The 19279-nt window shown below is 44.8% G+C and overlaps 1 protein-coding gene across 1 annotated transcript; it reads left to right on the top strand.

The window, feature by feature from the left end:
- Positions 1-6041: 6041 nt before the first annotated feature.
- On the top strand, positions 6042-19234 carry zbtb11 (zinc finger and BTB domain containing 11). The gene is made up of 10 exons (XM_040040403.1): positions 6042-6623; positions 7370-7617; positions 8549-8780; positions 8868-9889; positions 11733-12050; positions 12133-12553; positions 16438-16555; positions 16636-16794; positions 17339-17514; positions 17711-19234. Exons 1-10 carry the CDS (start codon positions 6314-6316, stop codon positions 18250-18252), a joined length of 3546 nt encoding a protein of 1181 aa, XP_039896337.1. The 5' UTR covers positions 6042-6313; the 3' UTR covers positions 18253-19234.
- Positions 19235-19279: the final 45 nt, after the last annotated feature.

Raw genomic sequence — 19279 nt, 5'->3', positions numbered from 1 at the left:
TGCCATCTTCTCATATTCCTCTACCAACGCCTTCAACCATCTATTGGCTTAGTGGGAAGAAAATGAAGAGTGAGCCTCCCCTTCCCAACGCGTTGGCTCTTGGGAAATATTCTTTGCATTGAGGACTCAGGAGGGAGCTCTGTGCTGGTGTTTACTCAGTCGGCTCATGATCACAATATTCCAGTGTCGGATAATAAAAGCTGGTTGGGATTTAAAGTTAAGAATAACAGCTTACTCACTTTTTTCCCCTCCGGCTCTGCACAGCAAAAAAAAGTGTGCGATGCAGCCAAAGCATTGTGGGAACACGAGGTGTAAGGTGAGCTCAGTGACCTACTGGCTCCCAGCCTTCCCTTTGGTTTTCTCACTTTCTCTGTTTGCAGCCCCCCTCCAGACAAAAGCGTCATTATTGCCCTTGGATTCTCTCGCTAGTGAAACAGAGAGTTAATGAGCTGCTTTACGGGCTGTGATGTCAACAGCCGAACGGCTCGGCGATGAGTAACCGGGGATCTGATGTTGACAGTAATTCGGACTCTTGGTGGGAAATGTTACACCGCAATGTTTCCAGGGGTGGTTTTGTCTCACTCATTAGCTGCAATGAGCTTGTGACTGCGCTCCCTGGAAGCCGAGAACCAAACGGATGGCGATGTCTTTGTTTTTAAGCGGTGTAAGAGCGTATTCTGTGTTTTCACTGCGCGTCCCTGCAGGTGAAAGGTCAAAGCGGTGGGTGTAAAAGATGCGAGTGCATTAATCTGTCTGTTGCCTGGAGGCCCAGAAAGAGAGAAAAGGAGGACTCTGACCATACTGGGTTGCACAAAACAGGCTTTTCTCACACCATGGAGCACGTGCTTGTGCCTCGGGTGTTCGGAACCCGACCGCGGGCCGGAGTTTACACACTCACCAGGAGTTTCTCAGGATATAGAAAATACAGCACAAGGTACAGAGCATCGCTCACAGAGCACAGGTGAAGATGGCACCTTTTCTAGTATTTTTCCATTAAATATGTAAACAGATGTCACAAGCTGACAGAATCAAATCTTTAAAATCCTTTGACTGTTTTAATAATTTAATACAAATATACACTTTAACAAGCATCAGTGGGAGAAAAGGTGGATGATAAAAGATGGATGTACTCACCTTGCCATGACCCATTTCTTAACACCACTATGAACTCTTGAGTTAGTCTTTTAAATCTGATCACTGAAGAACTTGTCATTTTTTAATACAGCTCATAGTTAGGGCTGGATCAGGTGACCCCGAGTCCTTCCTTTTATATGCTGCAATAGGTGTAAGATCCTGGGGGTTTCCCATGATGCACTGGGTTTTCCCTCCTCACTCTCTATGTGTTTATACAACACTTTATAGTTATTATTCATCTCTGCTCTCTTTAGGCCTTTTGTGTTAGGAAAAAAAACCCAAAAATAGTTAAGACATTGCTGAAATGTGAGAAACTGCAGTTCCTCAAATGGCCATTTGAAGCTGAGGCATGTCAGTTCCTACAGACTCTTATGTTAAACTTTACAGCAGGAATAAACATGTTTACAGCCTGCTGCAAAAACAGTTTTAGTGCCCACAGCAAATATACCCTTCCATAATAACTGTATGGGGAGGACAGTCAACAGGTGGCTGTAGCTGAGTTGCCCCCTGCTGGCTGTTTGAACGGATGCTCACCTTTTAGCCCAGAAATCTATGGTCAGTGTTTTTCTATATAGCTAATAATGTGACGCAGATGTGGCAGAAAATTGATCACCAGTAAGCAGTTCAAGTCCATGCTGGTCTTTACATTATGTCTCCTGGCTTCACCAGTTATTCTTTTGCTGGTTCATCTACTGGAACAGCTAACTGTATTATATCACGCTGGTATTGCACTCATAATGAATTTGGAGTGAAATTATTCAGTGTATTCCCTCGAAATTCACACATTACATTCTGACCGAATGAACCATTCAAACATCAGAAGGTTGCCGGGCTGTTTTGCAGCCTGTTTGCTGCAAACACCCATGAAATGTCCGTCTGTTTGCCAGCCAGACAACAAAGCGCTGAAGAATGAGTGAAAGCGATGACATAAGCAGAGCCGTGACCGTGAGTATCGTCATCCGTTTGTGGCCTCTGTGCAGCGAAGCTCAGTGACGGTGACAAACTGTGCCTGACTGGCGACGTCCTCCGTCAGCAGCTCTGAATAGCTAGAGCTTTCTGTCCCTTTTCTGAATAAAACTGTGAGCCACATGTTCATCTTCAGGTGGTCCTATATCTTCCCTGTCTCGGTCTGGAAGAATTACTGCTGGCACTGTGATCCTTTCTGGTCCTGTGTAATGGAAAAGTACTCCAGTGCCAGAGACTGTAGCAAGCTTTCTATCACAGTGCCTGGCCTTGGGCACAGCATGAGCAAGACAGTGACAGATAAGGCAGTCTCCATTCTCTCGGGTCTCCAGCTGAGTTTGTCCTTAGACAGGCAAACACCTTTATCGCACCCAGGAGACTGAGTCACACACAAGATCTTCTCGTCTGCTTAAAGCTGCAGTTCAGATCTATTAGTGCAGCAGGAAAGCAAATATACAAAACTAAAAGTCTTTCTTGACATTCACTTAGCAGCAGCGGTTTTATTTACCAGTCCATGGGCATAAAGTGAGGACTTATTTTAGTTAAAAGTTTGACATTTGAGTCAGTTTTGTGGTGTAGAGTCAGGTAAGAAGACTGATATCGCTGTCATGATGGAGTGAACCTCTGAGCCAGGAGGTGAAGCTTCCACTCTGCCAGTCTCTCTGCATTCCAACGCTCACCTATGGTTGCAAACGTTGGGTAATGACCAAAAGAATGGGGTCATGGAAAACTCAAGACAAACAAACAAGACCTGATAAATCTGCAGCTTACGCCAGGACCACGCCTCCGCTGCTAATGTGGAATTTTTTAGGTCTATAAAATGGGGCCTCTGTCTCTTTGTGGCAGGTATTACTGCAGCTGGTGAGCGCAGTACTGCGAGACAAAGAGTTGTCTGACGAGACAATATTGGGGATGAGGATGCACTTTCAGTATAAACTAGTTATGGTACAGATTAAACTGATCTTTGTGGTGAAGCTTATTCAGCTGTCTGGGGATATTTTTGTGTTTTCCCTCCAAAAAAAAAATCCCTTTTTTTCTTGTACTTTAGGTTTTCTCTAATTGTTTGTGCCTTTTGCACCATATTATAACTATACGTTTTAGAGATACAGCTTTGAATAAACTCTAATTATGCACAAGTACTTCAGAGTCCACACAAATGAAAGCTTTTTAGTTAATAACAAAAAATATCATCTCAAATTTCTGACATTGGAGAAATCTGCAGAGTTTAATGAATGCTGTAAAGAAATGTTTACAGTCAATATTTCTTCTGTGAGTGGAAAAAAACCCACTGGTGGTTTAACAGCAAATGCACAACCGAACACAAAATGGCCATTCCAGCGGGTAACAGGGGCAACGATTGGTGCTGTTTTTCTCCTCGGAAATGCCCGAGGCTATGCTGACTCTCTCTCTTATTTCAAGCTCTGAACTTGAGATTTTTTGGCTCATGCACATCTATGCATCACATGATGCAATGTGCACTTCTTTGTTACAACATGTGCACTGAGGATGAGTACATCTTTGAATTCTGAATGCATGTCTGACCATAAATGAGCAGGCTTTTTAGTCCAAATGTACAACTCCGGTGAGAAAGCACATAAATTGCTCGTATGGGAGGCTTTTATTGATAAACTTCCATTCTGTGATTCACTATGAAGCTGGGGAAATCGATGATAGTGGCTAATAAACAGAGGAAGAGGGTCCATTAGGACATACAGATTACATGGAAGCTTTTTGTACAAAATAAATGACTCTGAAGTTAAAGCTGTTATCTGCTGTCAGGGTAAAGCGGTAAGAAAAGACCTGGTTTTTGGCTTTATGGTTAAAGTAGCGATCTAAAAAAGTGATCCCAAAGCAAAACAAAATCCATCCACCTGGAATCAACGCTCAGTTATTCAACAAAAATCGTTTTCTTTTTGTTTATTCAGAATGATCGGACCACATAAAGTATATCACTTTGAGCTTTAAAGGTGTGGCTATCCACACGTTGTTCATAAAAATTTCTAAAATGAACTTAATCTGACGCATTAAGATGTTAAACTACTGACCGAGACCTTAAGCGCATCAAAACAGTGTCGGAATGAGCAGTATGCTCGTTTTAGACCTACTTTCAGCTGCTCCCTTACTCACAAGGGGGCGCCACAGCAGGTTGCGCCACATATTTGATTTGACAGAGTTTATAAGTCTTTCATGAAATAACCACGAAGGATTTATGTCCCAGGAATATTTTGCTGATTAGGCAAAGTGTAACCCACTGCACTAAGAGCCACGTTATCCAATCAGGAGTCGGCCCCTGCTGGATATTGAATAAACAGGTTTACGACACTTCTAAAGCGACTTCGCTTTAAAGAATTGGGAACTCTGTGGAGGCTTTATGCTATATTGTTTATGGATAAGGTGACATTATAGAAACATTACAATGAAAACATAAAAATTTAGACAAAATAAAATAGCCTTTAAAGCAATGTCAGTATTTAAATGAGCCTACACCCTCTCAGTTGTCTGACATGCATCATCAGTGGAGATGTCACTCCCAATGAGTTTCTTTAGCATAATGCTGCCTCGTAGATTTTGGGGGGTATATATACACACATATATAAAAAGAAAGCTTCCTGTTTGTATGATCCTGAAACGTTTGACTGAACAAAGAACCTCTCTTAGCTGGTGTTGTATTGTTTTTTTACACCAGCCTTCCTGTTCAGAGTAATAGGTGCCTTTGTCTTCAGACCAGGAAACCTGCATTAAGCTTAACAATAGTACAAAGGAGAAGGAGATTAATGGTGGAGCCAATAAGCCAAAGAGGAAGTGACAAGATGTGCAAAGTGGGCATCAAACTGTGACGTGATGAAGGAAACACAGGCAGCTCATGTTTCCCTGTGAAGGTGTCATACTTTCGATTCACTCGCTATTAATCCTCTAGTTATTACTGGAGAGACCAGACAAACGACATGTGACACAGAAACACACTGACAGGATGCAAACGATCTTATTTTTTTCCCCCAGCGCTCACACAAACACTCTGCAACACGTGTTGGGGCGTCTGCCTGCAGCAACTGGGAATAAACAATATTAAATCTCTGACTCACAGGAGAGGGAACCGGATACGTCAGATCAACTCTGCATGGGAAATTAAGCGAGATAGGAATGGCAAAAGAAGAAACAGCAGCACTTCATTTGAAGCTTTATGATACTTAAACAGTCTAGAAATCCAAGATTGATTCCATTTTCTTTATGAAAAGCAGCAGAGGAAGCAGTAAAAAAATGTAATGACCAAACATCAGGCTCTGGATCTGAAACAAGGATGAGATTGCAAGTGTTACTTTGTCTCCCCCCTCCCCGTCGGCCCAGTGTAACTCTGTAAAAATATGACGCTGTGGTGAGGCCCTGGAATGATTAATTTCTTTTTGCAATAGCGAGTATGTGCAACAGCGCCCCCCTATGGTCTGCTGGTCCTTCAAGAACCACACAATTCCTCAGATACACACACACACACACACACACACACACACACACATATATATATATATATATATATATATATATATATATATATATATACACACACACACATATACACACATATATACATATATATATATTTTTTTTTCTTCCCTTTTTCAAATATTACTTATAATTATAAACATTCATCTTAAAGTTATTTAGTTAGACAAATACAAAATAAATTCAAGATAAATACATATAATTATTTAGTTAAATATTTATTTGTGGGATTTAATTTTTATTTTTAAATAAATACAATTTAAGATCAATACATGTCCTTACACAGTGTCAGGCGAGACTGTGGGTTTTGTTACGCCCACTAAAGAATAATAAAGATTTATTTAAATGCAAATATTTCATCTATAAATAAAAAATAAATACACTTTTAAATTTCTCGGGTTCTTTTCCATGACGTTAAAGCTTTGCACATTGTGCCCTCTTGTGGCAGGGAAAACATTTGCGTACTTCCGCCTCTGTTACGCCAAATCCGGTTGTGCAGCAGCCATTTTGTCTGTTCGGGCATTTCTCCCCAGTCAGTTGCGAACTGCAGTTCCACCTTCGCAAATAATTTGAAATGCGGTTGTAGCGGCTCTATTTCGCATTAGCAACGATCCGAGCGACGTCGAAAAATTTCTGTCCGATTTCGGTAAGCTGAGGAGGGCCCTCCTCTTCCAGAAAAATCCACAGTTCAGCCTGACAAGCGCGGCTCGGCTCGGACATGTCGTGTGAGGAAAGCTACTTGGCCATCATACGCTACCTTACCGACGAGCGGGAGCCGTACGCGCCGGGGACGCCCGGGAACACCAAGAGGAAGATCCGCAAGGCGGCCGCCTGCTACGTGGTGCGGAATGGGACCCTATTTTATCAGCGCAGGTTGAAGGGCCAGAATGACTTCACGGAGCTGGAGGTGGTGCTGCAGGACGAGCGCAGGAAGGAACTTATCAACGAGGCGCACATTATGATGGGCGGAGAGCACCTGAACCAGCAGCTCACCTGGGAAGTCATCTCCCAGAAGTACTGGTGGAGAGGTGAGAGAGCGAGGGGTGCGGCTCATAGTTAGTGTGAGGAGTGTGAATGAGCCGGTGGAAATAAATACGATGAGCCTGCCTGCAGAAACGCACGCTCACTACTGCTCCCTGTCGCCATCTAGCGGCCAATGAGGAGATTGGTTTCGAGCGGATGGATGTTATTAGAAGGGAATATTAAATTAATATAAAGGAGAAAACGAATCGCTTCTTGTGCTTTCTTCGGACTCTGATATCAGATGTCTGCGTAGAACCAAAGAGAACCTCAAAAATGTACTGCTCTGAAACTGTCCGATAATAATCGTAATGTGTACATTGAGATCAGATATCCTGGACAGGCGATCCAGCGTTTGCACAAACAAGCACAGATGCAGTGAGGGGGTCTCTGTTTACTGTACACACCGATAAAACTGCAGAAAGGCAAATTTAAGCGTTTTCTAACGATGCCCTGAGGTTATTGGACAGATCGAGATGGCTCAGGGCACACAGCTGCATGCAGCTGTGTGCCCTGGATTGGTTAGTCCTCATTTCAGATCCATCTTTTTATTCTTGGAGTAGCTTTTTATGATTCAGTGTTCAAAATAAGCCTCCCTTGTCTTAAACCTGCCTAATTTTAATCCACCACCAGTCAGGAAATGATTCCTTTTACTGCTACAGGCGTGACAGGGCATGCTTTAATTTTCGCACGTGTGTAGAACAAATCAGTTTCTGGTATTGATCAGAGAGCTGCTGTCATGCATCCCCCTTAGGGATCCTGAAGCACGTCAAAGACCACATCAGGGAGTGTGCTCACTGTCAGAGCAAGCGGGGCACAGATGACGGCTCGGGGCAGCGATCGTTCTCCCGACCGGGCAGACGCAAGACTGCTGCCAACTCCAACGAAGAAGAGGAGGAGGAGGAAGAAGAAGAGGGAGAGGAAAATGTATTCTTCACAGATTCTTCTCAGCAACAGAGGTCCAAGATGGCGAAGGGGACGCCGAAGCATGAGCTGGTGTTTGTGAGTATCAGAGGTCTCGTTCAGTGTTTCCCACACATTTATGGTTGTTTGTGCTGCATGTTGATTATGTGACATGACTCATCATTAATGAAACAAAAGTCACGGTGTTACTGATGCTTTTCTTTGACTTTCCAAAGACATCAGGGGTGGTCCCTAGAATTTGGCTCTGGATTAGGGCGTGTTTGTGGTGCGTTTGAAGACATGAGTCGCTTTCACAGGTTCACCCACATTAATGCGACTCTTACCTCCTCTGCTTAGATCTTGTTGAGCAGACGCTCATTTCCAGCCATCTTGGCTCAAGCTAAATTAAATGAGCTTGTAGGGAGGGGTGACGACGGGCAGGAATGGGTGTGTGTGTCCCAAAATGACAAATGGCTGCGGTTCAGCTCGATCTCCTCCATCTTGAACTGCAGTTTGTAGTTCTGGTTCTGCAGCAGAACCACCTGTTGCAGGCTCTGGCTAGAGTGACCCTCTAGCTGAGAGATGATCTTAAGAACAGAACCAGGACCGCCATCGCGCTTCAGGATTCTGCAGACAGTGAAAACAGATCTGATACCAGTGATAGATTAATAAGTTGTAATCTTGCACTGTGAAGACAAGTCTGGGAGGTGTTATCACCATCTGTAGCACATCTAAATCCATGACTGAAAGGATCCTGCTAGCTTGGATAGATTCCTGCCTTTGGAAGCAGCCGTCCAACATCTGAGACTGCCAACCAGCAGGAAAACAGGAGGCAGGAAGGGCCTGGCTCATCTGGTTAGCATTGGCTGGACTTTCAAAATAAGAGCTGACCACCCGGTAGTAAATTGATCATGCTTGGTGTGGGAGGGAGGAGAGAATAAAAGTTGAAGTTTGCATGTGAGAGAGGTTTTTTGTTTTTTTTTTCTGAATAAAACTGATGCTTTTCCCTAAAATGTGTTTTATTTTTCAGGTTGACAGTAAAGGCGTGGTCAATCAGTTCCTGTCCAAACACAGCCAGACCATGTTGGACAAACTCAACGAGCAGCGTCTCAACAATCAGTTCTGTGACATCACGCTGCTGATCGAAGGCGAGGAGTACCGTGCGCACAAAGCTGTGCTGGCAGCGTGCAGCGAGTACTTCAACGAGCTCTTCTTTGAGAAAGGCGCTGCGTCCACGCACGAAGCGGTCGTCGACCTCTCTGGTGAGCACTTTGGGTTTTTTTTTTTTTATTCCTTGCTGGATGTTTTCCTCCTTCGCCCAGCTTTAACATTCCTCCTTCTTCCTGCAGGGTTCACCAAAGCCAGCTTCCTCCCGCTGCTGGACTTTGCATACACATCCACGCTTGCGTTTAACTTCTGCATCATGGCGGACATCGCAAACCTCGCCCGACACCTGCTGATGACCGAGGTGCTGCAGATCTGCGAGTCGGTACATAAGCAGGTGGAAGAACAGAAGCTGACGGTGTATCAGAGGGGAGACGTTCACACGGTGTTGTCGAGCAAGCCGGCCACTCAGGAAGAGCCGAAGAATGACTCTGAAACCTACATGGTGACCATAGAGAGTGACGGACAGGCATTAGTCACGCACAGCGGCGTCACCGTGTCAGGCGAGACATTGACTTTTGTTACACCCTCTGAAGACGGCTGCATCCAGCAACCGGTGGCGGTCATTACGCAGACAGTAGAAGGAGAGGAAGTACACGAAGGGGAGGCTGGACAGAGCGAGACTGTGGCCCTGATTGCACACACCGGGCAGGTGGAACCGGGCGAGACCGTCACTCTTATTTCAGGGGATGCTGAAGGTTTGGAGGGGGAGACGATGACTGTGGTCACCCACAGTGGGCAGGCCGGGGCCAGCGAATCCCTCGCCGTGGTGTCCGCATGTTTGGCGATGGAAGAGCCACAAGTCGCAGAGGCAGAAACATTTGTCATAAACGTGGAACTGAACAAGGAGAGCCCCTTGGAGGTCACCCAGCTGGCTCCTGCAGCGGTGACGCCAACTCAGGAGGCCACTACAGAGGAGCAGAGGGTCGAACCAGCACCACTGCCGCAGAAACGCAAACGAGGACGTCCAGCAAAGGTGAGGAAGGAGGTGGAGATAGACGAGTTCCTGCCGCTGGAGGACGAGGAACCTTCTGCAGATGAAAGTCCCTCAGACAAGCAGGAGTTCACGTCAGATGACCCCAACAGGAGGCGACTCCGGCAGCGCTCCATCGCAGAGGGCGGTTACGCTCGTCTGCATATGGGGCTGGAAGAGGAGGAGGAGGCTGCAAAGAAAGGTTCAGCCTCACCGCGTGTTGCCCCCCCGAAGGTACAAAACAGTCATCCCATAAAAAATTCGGCACTGCTTCAATGCTTCCTCAGAATCCATGTTTACAGCATTAAACAATGTAGATTTAACAAAGACATGAAAAAGTTCACAGGGGTGTGTCTAAAGCCTGAGCTCATGCCTGGGGCTGAAGAGCATATTTACTCAGTGAAAGAAGATTTCAGTTAACGGAAATCAATTTAAAAGCAAGAAATATTCGTAGTTTTTGTCTTTATCATTTTGATTGCTTTTCTCAACACTTCCTGCCTCACGAGGCTTTGTTTGTCCAGACTTAGGATGTTCACATGACTCTGAGTTGGCTGCCTTCAAGCGTTTTGTGTTATAAGATCTACTCTTCCCAAAACTCACCTCTTCAACAAAACTCTCAACCTCACGTCTTTTTGTAAAGTGTCCCTATGATACAAAAAATACCCTCCATGTTACAATAATTAAGACTAAAATCAACCCCGAAATAAAAGCTAAATGAACTTGAACAATATAAACTGAAACTCTGCAAATCCATTCTAATAATGAACTGAAACGGAGTTTAATAGTGAAAAAATAATTAAAAAGCTCAAAATAAAATCTACTTGGAAAGTAAAAAACAACTTTGCTCTAAAACTGATTTCTTGTAGAGAAAGATACTGAACCCCCCCCCACTGAAAATGCAAACTGGTTTTCTTTAAGCTCCGTGAGAGCCAAACAAGAAGTGCTTGTGACTAGGGATGGGTATCGTTTAGGTTTTATCCGATACCGGTGCCAAACCGGTACTTTTGAAACGGTGCCGGTGCTTAAACGGTGCTCGAACCAGTGCTTAAAGAATGGAGAACACAAAATTGGTCCAAAAACCTCTCATGTTCAGCTGTTTTTTTTGTACAAAGATAACAATGTTAGCCTTTTCTGCAGCTATGGGGCATATATGGTATCACTCTTGGCTGGAAGCAGTGCTTAAACAATGGAAAAAACACAAACTTTATCCAAAAACCTCTCATGTTTAACCGTTTTCCACTTTTTCTTTGGTCATTTTAGCCTTTTTGGCCAGGGTGAAGGGAGGATCTGCCATCAAACAAGAAGACAGCCGCATGTAGCTATGATGAGGTTTGCTAGTTCACCTTACATGCATTAATGTAATAACGTGGTTAACCTACTCAACATAAATTACACACGAACAACATTAAGCTACTCACGCAGAGAAGAACGGCTGCTGCTGCATCATCATCCTCATCATTTCTGCTACACTGGCAGGGCTAGGGGCCAGGACTCTCCTCTTCGTGTTTTTGGGGGATGTTGCTAACTCCGGGTCTGATAACAGGCACCACACCCGCAGTAGATGTGCACGGTGTGAGGTCTCGCAGCAAGCTATCAAATACGGCGCATTTCTCGGCTTTTAAAAAAAACGCTATGCGTCGCCAGGTGTTTCATCAGATTTGAGGTGTTACCTCCTTTGACAGTATCACAGTATCAGCTTAAAGCACTTGTTGCAGGCTGCTGAGTTTGCATATTTTGCTGTGAAGTACAGCCAGACTTTTGACCGCTTCGCCTTGGTCATTTTTAATCTGTAGCTCTGCTCTAAAAGAACGTACGTATCTGGACCCGCCTACTATCCTCGGAAACGTAAAATGATTGGCTAGAATCTAAAGTGTATCACAGCTCAGGAAAAAAAAAAAGCACCGAAATGTGCGCTGCTTTTCGGTCTGGTTACTACCGTTTATGTCAGAACCGGTGCCATCATGGCACCGGATACCGGTACCCATCCCTACTTGTGACATTAAACCTTTGTTTTTGTTAAAAATAACAAGATATGGCACATGTTGAAATATTTGTGGTGTTGGTACTTGTGTTCTAGGTTGGGTCGAGGCCCGGGAAGAGAGGCAGGCCGCCCAAGCAGCCTGTGGAAAGTCAGGTGGAAGCACTGCCTGAGTCTGCAACAGATCCGGCGGTCAGTGCTGCGGAGAGTGTTACGACTGAGGAAGTCGCTACTGAGGAGGCCGGGGCTCCGAAGGTTTTGGAGCCAGAGACTACAGCCAGTCCGGAGAAAACCCAGGCAGAGAGCACCGTAGACGGCGAGCACACGTGCTCCGAGTGCGGCATGTCCTTCCAGAGACGTTACTCTCTCATCATGCACACGTTAAAGCACGAGAAAGCTCGAGGGTACAAGTGCAGCGTAAGTGTTGGCGCGTGTCACTGCGTGGTGTTGAATTGTTAATGCTGCCCGCTCTCACCGTGATGTTTCTGTTTCCTTGCAGCTGTGCAGTAAGGAGTTCCAGTACGCCGCCTCTCTCCGCGCCCACCTGGCCCGACACAAGCAGCAGAGCAGCCAGCGAGCCCCCGTCGCCAAACCCTCAGTGGAGCAGGGCTCCGAGGGGAGAGCGGACAGCGAGGTGGACGAGAAAACGTCATCATCGTCCTCGCTCACCAAGAGAGAATTTGTGTGTGACATTTGCGGGAAGACCTTACCGAAGCTCTACTCCCTGCGGATCCACATGCTGAATCACACTGGTGTGCGGCCTCATTCCTGCAAGGTCTGCGGGAAGACGTTCGCCCACAAACACAGCCTGAAGATGCACCGAGCGCTGCACGACGTCACCAAACAGTTCCAGTGCGAATTCTGCAAGAAGTCGTTTGTGAGCAAGCGGAGCATGGAGGAGCACACCAGCCTCCACACAGGTCAGTCACAGGACGTCAGCTTTCTTCTCTTTAATCCAGGATTTCTGAAAATTCTTCTTTCTGGTCAGGATCTACCTGACTGTACTTCTTGTTCTGCTTTGAGCAGTGATGGGAATAACAGTGTTACTTTTTTCATTAATGAGTAATCTAACTAATTACTGTTCCTATCGTTACAACGCCGTTACAGTTACTAACATGAAAATGCGGTCCGTTACTATTTTTCAACAAACAGACGGTTGAAGCTGTGTTCAGCTTACGCATCTTATATCAATCGCACGGAAGTAGCTGACTACGTAAGTAATCTGGACGCTACAGCTTTAAGCAGCTGCGCGCTCCCGCGGACGGTAATCACGATCAGTTTCTAGCACAACACCTGGAGCTAAGGGGGCAAAACAATCGCATGAGTGCTGGTGTTTGACTGAGGAAGAATAAAGTAGTCATGGTAAGCCAATCACACGACAACTTCAAGACAAAGCAACAAGATGATATTTACCAGTTTTTAAATTGTGTTGACAGGCCACGTAAAGCCAGAGTCATGATAAACAATATACCGTACTTTCTGGACCATAAGCCGCTACTTTTTCCCTAGGTTTTGAGCCATGAGGCTTATACAAAGGTGCGGCTATTCTGTGGATTTTTCTTCCACCACTAGGGGGACTCTAACCAGAATTAGAATAAAAAACAAGATAGATGAAAAATCAATGCAAAGAAGAATACACTACTTTTTCTTTAGCAGATAGAACACGCACAACAAATTACCAACTGGTAATTATTTTCAAATCCTCGCCCCTTCATCATGGAAACCACACGAAGAAGTTCGTATGATGCAAGTTTTAAGTTGAAGGCCATCGATCTTGCTATCCAGGAGGGAAACCGCGCTGCTGCACGCAAGCTTAGCGTCAATGAGTCTATGGTGAGACGTTGGAGGCGGCAGCGGGAAGAGCTCATGCAATGCCAAAAGTCGAGAAAAGCTTTCAGAGGACATAAAAGCAGGTGGCCTGAACTTGAAAATGTCCTGGAGGAATGGGTGAACACACTGAGAGCAGGTGGCCGAGGTGTATCCACTGTATAGATCCGACTGAAAGCCAAAACAATCGCCCGCGAAATGAATATTAAAGATTTCAAAGGTGGGCCGTCATGGTGTTTCAGATTTATGAAACGTAAAAACCTGTCCGTCAGGGCACGGACCACTCTCTGTCAGTAACTCCCCCCTGACTATCAGGAAAAAGTTGAAAACTTCCACAAATTCGTTGAAAAAAAGATACAAGAAAACTCCATCGGACCAGACGACATAATCAATATGGATGAAGTACCTTTAACATTTGATCTGCCTCTGACCAGGACCGTTAACAAGACAGGTGCATCATCCGTGTTGTTGAAAACAACAGGCCATGAGAGGACGCACTTCACCTGCGTTCTGGCATGCACGGCATCCGGACAAAAACTTCCACCAATGGTGATTTTTAAGCGCATAACTATGCCGAAAGAACAACTCCCGAAAGGCATAGTGGTCAAAGTTAATACCAAAGGGTGGATGATAGAAGGTCTAATGAAGGAATGGTTAACGGAGTGCTATGGGAAGCGCCCGGGAGGATTTTTTCACCGGAAAAAAGCACTGCTTGTTTTGGATAGCATGAGGGCCCACATCACAGATTCTGTGAAAGCAGCGATCAAGAAAACAAACTCCATTCCAGCTGTGATTCCTGGAGGTACAACAAAGTTTTTGCAGCCACTTGACATCAGTGTAAATCGGGCATTTAAAGCTGCACTACGGGTTGAGTGGGAGACTTGGATGACAAGCGGTGAAAAGTCATTCACAAAAACTGGCCGCATGCGAAAAGCATCCTTTTCTGATGTCTGTCAGTGGATCCTAACAGCGTGGAGTGCTGTGAAAGAATCCACCATCACCAATGGGTTCCGAAAGGCTGGACTGCTGCGCGAAGAGAGCGGCGCACCTTCAGAGCCAACTTCACCGGAGGATGACAGTGACACGGAGAGCGAGACTGAAGGAGACGGATGTGATGAAGCGCTTCTGAGCCTGTTCAACTCCGACACTGAAGAAGACGACTTCATGGGTTTCAGCGAAGATGATTAAAGTGACATGTGGTTTCAAATACAGGAAAAATGGAGGTAAATAAATAGCGGTTATTTTCTCTTGGTTCTGTTACGTTTTAATCAGCAAAGTTGCTGCCGTGTTAAAAGGCATTGTTCGGAAAGAATCTGTTCAGGTACATACTTGTACATTTGCACTACAAGATTGTTCTGTACATGCAGTAAATATCTATTTTTTCATCATAGATATCTGCGGCTTATAGCTGGGTGCGGCTTGTATATCTTTTTTTTTTTTTTTTAAATTTTTTAAAAATAGAGCGGATGCGGCTTATATACAGGTGCGCTCTATTGTCCAGAAAGTACGGTATATACGCGGTGTTTTTTCCTCAATAGTTTCGTTACGTTTGCTGTCTAAGGACAGTGCAGCGAGCACTCGCTGCTTATGAGCAAAAAAACAAACAAAAAAAACTGGAAGTTTTAGGAGTGACGGCGAGAGAGAGAGTTTTGAGATGTGAGAGATTTGTGACGTTTAGCGTGTTTGGAGTGTGTAGTTAATGTGTTGTCTTGTGTAGTTGGTGTGTAGTGTTGTGGATAGTTTTGTGTTGTGTGTCAGAACAATGAGGCAACTGCTGTCTCAAGGTAGAAAACAGGAGAGGGATACACCTGCTGCTGTCAGACCTGCAGGTATCAGGCTGTGATGTTCTCCTTTATAGTGGACAGAAATTATTTGGAGTGGCACAAATAATTTGTGTGGCATCTTATTGAATCCAGAACAGCTGATTGTTCTGTAAATCGTTTGAAATGGTTATTTAAAAAAATCAAGGTAAAAGGTAAATGGCTGCAACTAACTTTGTTGTTTGCAAAACTTGTGCATAGGATTTTAAAATTGACAATTTACATTTGCATTTAAAGTTACGAAATATGATTCAATAAACATGTTTGTGGTTATTACAGTAAAAAATATAACTTTTTCTACTCGAATTTTATGTTTTTTGTCTGATTTTAGATCAATTGTGTTAATACAATATGTCAAAATGAAAACATAACTGTAAATTCATACACTTGAGGTTGTGTTGATGATACCAGAAAAGACAAAGTAAATAGTTTTTAAAGGTAAAATGTGGAGGGAAAATCAAAAGTAGTTAAAAATGGCCCATTATACTCTGGACCCCAGAGGGTTAAACCATTTTTTAAAGTAACGCAATAGTTACTTTCCAAGTAATTAATTACTTTTAGAATATTGTAACTCAGTTACTTTTTTGAAGAAGTAACTAGTAACTATAATTAATTACTTTTTTCAAAGTAACTTGCCCAACACTGGCTTTGAGACCCTCTGTGAACTGAACAAACGCTCAGCAGGTGGAGACTGGAGGGTCAAACTTGAGTTCAAAACAGGCTTTCTTTACATTGGTTGGCTCAACAAAACCTTAAACAGAGATGATGACTGTCATGATGGCGGTAGTCGACCAGATTATGTGTTCAGCATCAGTTACCACGGTGATTTAGCCAGGAGAAAAAGAGCCTCTTTCACGATGGAGAAAACGCTTAACTTTGATTGTTGGTGGTTTTCTCTGTTTTATTTGTATTATTTTGGGTCTTTAACTTACAATAGAAAGTGTCTTGAGGCCCCTGTTGTTCAATTGAATTGAACTTGAGTTTTATCTTTGCAGTAGAGCTCTCGGGTTCATGTGCCGCTATGCTCTGAGGCTGCGGAGCTGTCAGGAGAGGCAGCTGATTACCGCTCTGACAAAGTGTCTATAGTGTTATATAAAAAAATCTTGGCTCAGTCGTTTGCAGTGGCCTTTATGACAACATCACCATTTCCTTATCAGGTGAATCAAAGTACCTCTGCACCACGTGTGGAGCCACCTTCCACCGAGCCTCCGCTCTCAGCAAACACCTGAAGAAGCACCAACCCAAACCCGACGTCCGGCCGTTCGCCTGTGAACAGTGAGTAACTCTTCATCAACACCGTCCTCTTTGCTTCAGAGCCCGAGCTGCGGTCTCAGTCTGCTTCCTCTCTTCCACAGTTGTGATAAGAGGTTCTACGAAGCCAAAGATCTGCAGCAGCACATGAACAAGCACATGGGCCTGAAGCCTTTCCAGTGCCAGGTGTGCGGGAAATGTTACAGCTGGAAGAAGGACTGGTACTCGCACGTCAAGTCCCACAGCGTCGCCGAGCCTTATAAGTAAGTGTGACAGGGGTGATGTGCACCAGTCACATCCCAGAAATCAGAAGTAGAATAGCTTCAGGGAATTTACTCCTACAACACAACAGGAGCGCCCTGAGACACCTATCACCATGCAACTTCAGACCTCTGAGGCGAACTTGATACGTAATGGTGGCCCCTCCCCAAAACTTCGCCAAACAGCCACATTTTTTGCTTTCACTCCTGCTGTGACACTGAAAAACAAAATGAAGCTTTCTGCTGATTATAAAACACTTTTACCATCCTTCAGAACTTCATGTTCTGCTTTTCTTGGTGCTGATTATCAATGATTTCATACCAGCTGAAATAAAACCAAACTCGCTGCCATGGAAACATGTAAAGTAAAGTAAGCGGTACCGTTATTTCACTTAAACTCCTTCACGGTTAATGAGTGATGTAAATTGGGAGGTGGGGACAGTTACAAATGCTATGGTTGTTGCAACAACACGATTGGCTGGCTTTGATCTCCGTTCGGTTTTTGCATCGTGCGCTTTGCAGTGATGCCCTTTGTTTGTGTCGTCAGATGTAACGTCTGTGGAAAGGAGTTCTTCGAGAAGGCTCTGTTCAGGAGGCACGTGAAGAAAGCCACGCACGGGAAGAAGGGCCGAGTGAAGCAGAATTTGGAGAGAGAGTGCGAGCACTGTGGCAGGAAGTTCACGCAGCTCCGGGAGTACCGACGCCACATCAACAACCACCAGGGTAAGTCCGTCATGCAGCTTTTCTCATGTAGAAGCTTTTTATCGCTAAAGTACGAACGTATAACAACGTAACCTAAAATGAGACCTCCCGTCACTCTTGTTGACTCTGCTGTCCTGTGAGGGCGGCGAATTAGTTTTCTGTGCTATAAATGCGATCATTAACGCCCCTTCATCTCTTTTTTTTTTTTCTCTTGAAGGAGTGAAGCCTTTCGAATGTCTGACTTGTGGTGTCGCCTGGGCTGATGCACGCTCTCTCAAGCGCCATGTCCGCACTCACACAGGAGAGCGGCCATACGTGTGCCCCATGTGCCAGGAGGCCCACATCGACGCACGCACTCTACGCAAGCACATGGCCAAGTACCACGTGGACAGCCTGCCTGGGAAGATCATGCTGGAGAAGGACACCCTCCAGTTTCACAACCAGGGCACACAGGTGGAGCACGCAGTCAGCATCCTGGCGTCCGACCTGCCCCCCGAGCTACGGCCTGCGCAGCAGCCGTCCTCGGAGGAGATCGAGACGGTGCTGATCACGGAGGAGACGGTGGAGGCCGTGGAGGCCGTCCAGGCTGTGCAGGCGGTGAGCGACGGCTCGGTGGCGACGCTCTCTGATCAGGGCATCATGCAGGTCGTGAACTACGTCTTGGCCCAGCAGGCGCTGACGGGGGGGAAGCTCGAGGAAAACCCTGAGGTGATTCAGACGATGGAGGTGGAGGTGGCTCACGTCGCCGAGGTAGAGTAGCTGTGGGCCAGAGGACGGGGACTCCCCACATAGACTGATCACGTTGCTTCAGTCTATATAAAATGTAAAAACCAACATTCAGATCCTATTTTTCTGAACTTGTAAATAGTGTAATGATCTCAGACTCGAGGTTTTCACTGTGTGCATTGTCTGTAAATAGCTAAACAAACAGTAAGTGTCGTCGCTCAGGAGGAATGCAGGCAGAATTAAAGCTTTGGCTCAAACGTTTTCCTCTGGTCTGTTTTTGTTGTTGTTTGTTTTGTTTTTTTAGCTAATACCAAGCTGATGATGACAGCTCAAGCCTTTGTCCTTGTGTTCTGTATAGTTTGTGGTTCTGTCACTGCACCGGCATCCTGCAGGTCATCAAAAAGACATAAATGTCTTCTGTAGATTTGCAGATGGTGTTTTTATGTGTAAAAGGTACAGTAGATGATTTTTTTTGTTGAATTTGATTTTTCACATACTTCTCAGTGTCACAGTAGCACCACTAAAAAGGCACAGCTTGGACCTCTTTCAGGACCAAGTCTCCCCATCTCAGTAAAACATTGAGGAGCTGTTTTGAAGCAGCTTGTAATTTATTGGTTTGCCCGATATTGTTTGATTATTTGTGTGGAAGGTAAAGCTCTTGTTGAAACTTGTTTGTGAGTCCTGTCATCCTGGGAGCCTTTTCTGTTTTTCTTTGTCTTTTGCCAAACAGCTGGCCTCCTACTTTTTGTCAGGTAGCTTATAAAGTTACTGCAGGTTTTTTTTCAAAACCAAACATTTCAGCTACAAACAAAGGCAATAGCAACTTTTTCTGTTTTTGGGTGTGCAGTGAAGGCATCGTGTTCCCAGTAATTTCATTCCCAGCTGTTGACAGCCTTTTTTTTTTTTTTTTTTGTAGACCAACACAGAAGGTGGTTCTTCTGAGAATTGGACTCTGTAGCAGGAGTTGGTTACCTTTTGTTAGGTAACTGTAGTTCTTTCCAATTTAAAAAAAAAATGTACACAATCAGATCTCTGGAAAATGTCCTCATCATTCCTGGAA

The sequence above is a fragment of the Simochromis diagramma genome, unplaced genomic scaffold, assembly GCF_900408965.1.
Source record: "Simochromis diagramma unplaced genomic scaffold, fSimDia1.1 OVJJ01000026.1, whole genome shotgun sequence".
NCBI classification, from domain to species: domain Eukaryota; kingdom Metazoa; phylum Chordata; class Actinopteri; order Cichliformes; family Cichlidae; genus Simochromis; species Simochromis diagramma.
This window is presented reverse-complemented; position numbering and strand designations above follow the sequence as displayed.

Coding starts and splice junctions, on each gene's coding strand:
- zbtb11 (XM_040040403.1), top strand. CDS start 6,314: ATGTCGTGTGAGGAAAGCTACTTGGCCATCATACGCTACCTTACCGAC. Junction 12,051..12,132: donor CTCGAGGGTACAAGTGCAGC/GTAAGTGTTGGC, acceptor GTTTCCTTGCAG/CTGTGCAGTAAGGAGTTCCA. Junction 12,554..16,437: donor GCACACCAGCCTCCACACAG/GTCAGTCACAGG, acceptor TTTCCTTATCAG/GTGAATCAAAGTACCTCTGC.